The sequence below is a fragment of the Colobus angolensis genome, unplaced genomic scaffold, assembly GCF_000951035.1.
Source record: "Colobus angolensis palliatus isolate OR3802 unplaced genomic scaffold, Cang.pa_1.0 Scaffold18, whole genome shotgun sequence".
NCBI lineage: Eukaryota > Metazoa > Chordata > Mammalia > Primates > Cercopithecidae > Colobus > Colobus angolensis.
In genome coordinates, this window is record NW_012114932.1 from 3,323,228 (window position 1) to 3,328,273 (window position 5,046).

The 5,046-nt window shown below is 46.5% G+C and overlaps 1 protein-coding gene across 2 annotated transcripts in view; it reads left to right on the forward strand.

The window, feature by feature from the left end:
- Positions 1–5,046, forward strand: part of SLC25A20 (solute carrier family 25 (carnitine/acylcarnitine translocase), member 20) — a 56,997-nt gene that overhangs the window by 5,741 nt on the left and 46,210 nt on the right. For both annotated transcript variants that reach the window (XM_011939130.1, XM_011939129.1), the window contains exon 2: positions 1,789–1,881. In XM_011939130.1, the coding sequence (XP_011794520.1) occupies positions 1,789–1,881 (93 nt within the window). The remainder of the gene's footprint in view (positions 1–1,788; positions 1,882–5,046) is intronic.

The following is a 5,046-nucleotide window of genomic DNA, read 5'->3' on the forward strand; positions in this document are numbered from 1 at the left end:
GTCTTGGCTGGCCATGGTGGCTCATATCTGTGATTGTAGCACTTTGGAAGGCTGAGGCAGGCAGATTGTATGAGTCCAGGAGTTTCAGATCAGCCTGGGCAACATGGTGAAACCCCATCTCTGCAAAAAAACATTAGCCAAGCATGGTGGCATGCACCTGAGGTCCCAGCTACTTGGGAGGCTGAGGTGGGAGGATTATCTGAGCCTGGGAGGTGGAAGTTGCAGTGAGCCAAGATCATACCACTGCACTCCAGCATGGGGGACAGAGTGAGACCCTGTCTCAAAATAAATAAATAAATAAATAAAAAGCGACCAGGTCTTGCTCTGTTACCCAAACTGGAGTGTAGTGGCACCATCACAGCTTTCTGTAACCGAGCTCCTGGCCTTGGGTGATCCTTCCACCTCTGACTCCCAAAGTGCTGGGATTACAGATGTGAGCCACCACACCCAGCCATGGATCTAAATAGACATTTCTCTGAAGAAGATGGGCTAATAAGCATGTGAGAAGTTGTTCAACGTCATTATCCATCATGGAAATGTAAATCAAAATCACAGTGACATACCACCTCATACCCACTATGATGGCTTAAAAAAAAAGATAGATATAGCCTGAGCAATATAGTGAGATTCTGTCTCTACAAAAACAATAAAAATTAGCCTGGCGTTGTGGTGTGCACCTGTAGTCCCAGCTACTTGGGAGGCTGAGGTGGGAGGATTGCATGAGCCCAGGAGGTCAAAGGTTGTAGTGAGCAATTGACCACACTGCTGCATTCCAGCCTGAGTGACAGAGTGAAACCTTATCTCAAGAAAAAAAAAAGAAAAGAAAAAAAAGAATTATATATATGTAAAGATAATAAGTATTGAAGATATGGAGAAATTGGGACCCTTCCTAGACTGCTCATGGGAATATAAAATGGTGCAGCGACTTTGGAAAACAGTCTGGCAGTTCCTCAAAAGGTTTAAACAGAGTTAACATATAAGTTAGAAATTATGCTAGTGGATAAATACCTGTGATGGTGAATTTTGTGTGTCATCTTGACTAGGCCACAGAGTACCTAGATATTTGGTCTCACATTTTTCTGAGTGTGCTTGTGAGGGTGGTTTTGAATGTTAATATTTGAATCTATAGACTGATTAAAGCTAATTGTCCTCCCTAATGTGAGTGGACCTCATCCGGTTGAAGGCCTAAGTAGACCAAAAGGCTGACTGATACTTCCCTGCAAGTAGGAGGGAACTCCTGCCTGAATACTTGAGGTGGGACATTAGTCTTTTCCTGCCTTCAGACTTGAACTGAATCTTTGGTTCTTTTTGGGTCTCAAACTTGCTGACTACAGATCTTAGGACTTCTCAACTTTCATAATTGTATGAGCTAATTGCTTATAATAAATCTCTTGATATATATCTCCTGTTGGTTCTGTTTCTCTGGAGTATTCTGACCAATACAATACCGAAGAGACGTGAAAACATATTTCCACACAAAAAACTTGTACACAAATGTTTATAGCAGCATTATTCATAATAATAAAAAAGGAAAAACACAAATGTCTATCAACTGATGAATAGGCAGGCATACAAAATGTGATTTATTCATACAATGGGATATTATTTGCTAATAAAAGGAATGAAGTACTAATGAAAGAGAAGTTTGAATCCAGCAGGTTAAGTGAATGCCAAAGACATGTACATAGGTACAGCCTTTCCTGTTCAGTTTGGTAGACAGTTGGGCCATTGCTGCTGACAGGCAGTTCTGATTCTGCTAGGTGACTGCATTTTAACTTCTGGTTTCAGGTCCGACTGCAGACACAGCCACCGAGTTTGCCTGGACAACCTCCCATGTACTCTGGGACCTTTGACTGTTTCCGGAAGACTCTTTTTAGAGAGGTTGGTATCTGGTGCTGGGCATCCTCTTACTCAGAACATATTCATGGGGTTGGTTTGTTACCCCCAAGGAGAGTAAGGTAACTGTGGTTCTGCTGGTCAGCTGGCTCACAGCTGCTGCTCCTTCACCACGCCACCCTGTGCCCCCTGTTGTCATCTGCTTTGGAGTCTCTGATAGTTCTAGCTACTCTTTTATATAGATGACTCAAGCTAATAAAATGGTTCTCTCTTTTGGAAGATGGAATTTAGACCACAGAGAACTAGTGAGTAATAATTGAGATGTGAAATGGAAGAAAAAGTACATCTGAGCTGGGCGCGGTGGCTCACGCCTCTAATCCTAGCACTTTGTGGGCCAAGGCAGGTGAATCACTTGAGGTCAGGAGTTCAAGACCAGTTTGGGCAATGTGTAGAGAGTGTCATCTCTACAAAAAATGCAAAAATTAGATGGGCGTGGTGGCGTGTGTACATCTGTAGTCCCAGCCACTCAGGTGATTGAGGTGGAGGATCACTCCACCAGGAGGTAGAGGTTGCAGTGAGCCAAGATTGCACCACTGCACTCCAACCTGGGTGACAGAGTGAGACCCTGCCTGAAAAAAAAAAAAAGGCCAAGCATTGTGGCTCATGCCTGTAATCCCAGCACTTTGGGAGGCCAAGGTGGGTGGATTGCCTGAGTTCAGGAGTTCGAGACCACCCTGGCCAATACAGTGAAACCCCATCTCTACTAAAAATACAAACATTAGCTGGGCATGGTGGCATGTGCCTGTAGTCCCAGCTACTTGGGAGACTGAGGCACGAGAATTGCTTGAACCAGGAGGGAGAGGTCCAGCCCTATGGGGCTTAGCGGGTGTTTTCCCCATGTGCGGAGATGAGAGATTATAAGAAAGACACAAGACAGAGATAAAAAGAAAACAGCTGGGCCCGGGGGACCACTACCACCAAGACGTGGAGATCTTTAGTGGCCTCTAATGGCTGGGCGTGCTATTTATTGAATACAAGACAAGGGGGCGGCCAGGCATGGTAGCTCATGCTTGTAATTCCAGCACTTTGGGAGGCCGAGGCGGCTTGATCACAAGGTCAGGAGATCAAGACCGTACTGGCTAACACGTTGAAACCCCGTCTCTACTAAAAATACTAAAAATTAGCTGGGTGCCGTGGCGGGCGCCTGTAGTCCCAGCTACCCAGGAGGCTGAGGCAGGAGAATGGCATGAATCTGGGAGGCGGAGTTTGCAGTGAGCCAAGATCATGCCACTGCACTGCAGCCTCGGCAACAGAACGAGACTCCGTCTCAAAAAAAAAAAGACAAGGGGACAGGGTAAGGAGGGTGAGTTGTCCAAGTGATTGATAAGGTCGAGCAAATCACGTGATCATGGGACAGTGGGGCCCTTCCCTTTTAGGTAGCCGAAGCAGAGAGGGAAGGCAGCATATGTCAGCATTTTCCTCTATGCACTTGTAAGAAAGATCAGGCCGGGCACGGCAGCTCACGCCTGTAATCCCAGCACTTTGGGAGGCCGAGGTGGGTGGATCACGAGGTGAGGAGATTGAGACCATCCTGGCTAACACAGTGAAACCCCGTCTCTACTTAAAAAAATACAAAAAATTAGCTGGGCATGGTGGTGGGCGCCTGTAGTCCCTGCTACTCAGGAGGCTGAGGCGGGAGAATGGCATGAACCTGGGAGGCGGAGCTTGCAGTGAGCTGAGATCGCGCCACTGCACTTAGCCTGGGTGACAAAGTGAGATCAAAGAGGAACCAGGAGTATGGGAGGAACATGAAAGTGGACAAGGAGTGTGACCACTGAAGCACAGCATCACAGGGAGGGGTTTAGGCCTCCGGATAACTGTGGACAGGCCTGGATAATATCCAGTCTCCCACAAGAAGCTGGTGGAGTAGAGTGTTCCTTGACTCCTCCAAGGAAAGGAGACTCCCTTTCATGGTTGGCTAAGTAACGGGTGCCTTCCCAGGCACTGGCATTACTGCTTGACCAAGGAGCCCTTAAATGGCCCTTGTACGGGCGTGACAAGAGGGCTCACCTCTTGTCTTCTTGGTCACTTCTCACAATGTCCCTTCAGCACCTGACCCTATACCTGCTGGTTATTTAAAATAAAAAGAAAAAATAAAATGTACACCTGCATCTGGATCAGTCAGTTTGTTAGGGATCCATGTCAGAAGTGCCTGTGAATGAAGTCTGAAGGAAAAGTCAGCCAGTCCTGAAACACTGAGAGAAGCTATCAGAGTCTCTAGTTCCCCTAGACAGGGACATTAAATTGGTTTGGAGTTATTATTATATACATATTTTTTGAGACAGGGTCTCACTCTGTCGCCCAGGCTGGAGTACAGTGGCATGAAGTTGGCTCACTGCAACCTCTGCCTCCTAGGCTCAAATGATTCCCCTGCCTCAGCTTCTCGAGTAGCTGGGATTACAGGCGTGTGCCATCATGCCTGGCTAATTGCACTCCATCCTGGGCAAAAAGGATAAAACTCTGTCTCAAAATAATAATAATATTAATAACAATAAATAACTTCATTAACATAGGACTTAAAGACCTCATTGAGATCTTTTCCTTTGCTTCCTAAAATATAACTTTTTTTATTTTTTTTTTGAGATGGAATTTTGCTCTTGTTGCCCAGACTGGAGTGCAATGGCACAATCTTGGCTCACTGCAACCTCTTGAACCATCTCCTTGGTTCAAGTGATTCTCCTCTCTCAGCTTCCTGAGTAGCTGGCATTATAGGCATGCACCACCATGCCTGGCTAATTTTATATTTTTAGTAGAGATGGGGTTTCTCCATGTTGGTCAGGTGGGTCTCAAACTCCTAACCTCAAGTGATCTGCCTGCCCTGGCCTCCCAAAGTGCTGGGATTACAGGCGTAAGCCACCGCGCCCGGCATAAAATATAACTTTTTTATTTTAATTTTTTTGAGACGGAGTCTTGCTCTGTCGCCCAGGGTGGAGTGCAGTGGCATGATCTTGGCTCACTGCAAGCTCCGCCTCCTGGGTTCATGCCATTCTCCTGCCTTAGCCTCCTGAGTAGCTGGGACTACAGGTGCCCGCCACCACGCCTGGCTAATTTTTTGTATTTTTAGTAGAGGTGGGGTTTTCCCTTGTTAACCAGGATGGTCTCAATCTCCTGACCTCGTGATCCACCCGCCTCGGCCTCCCAAAGTGTTGG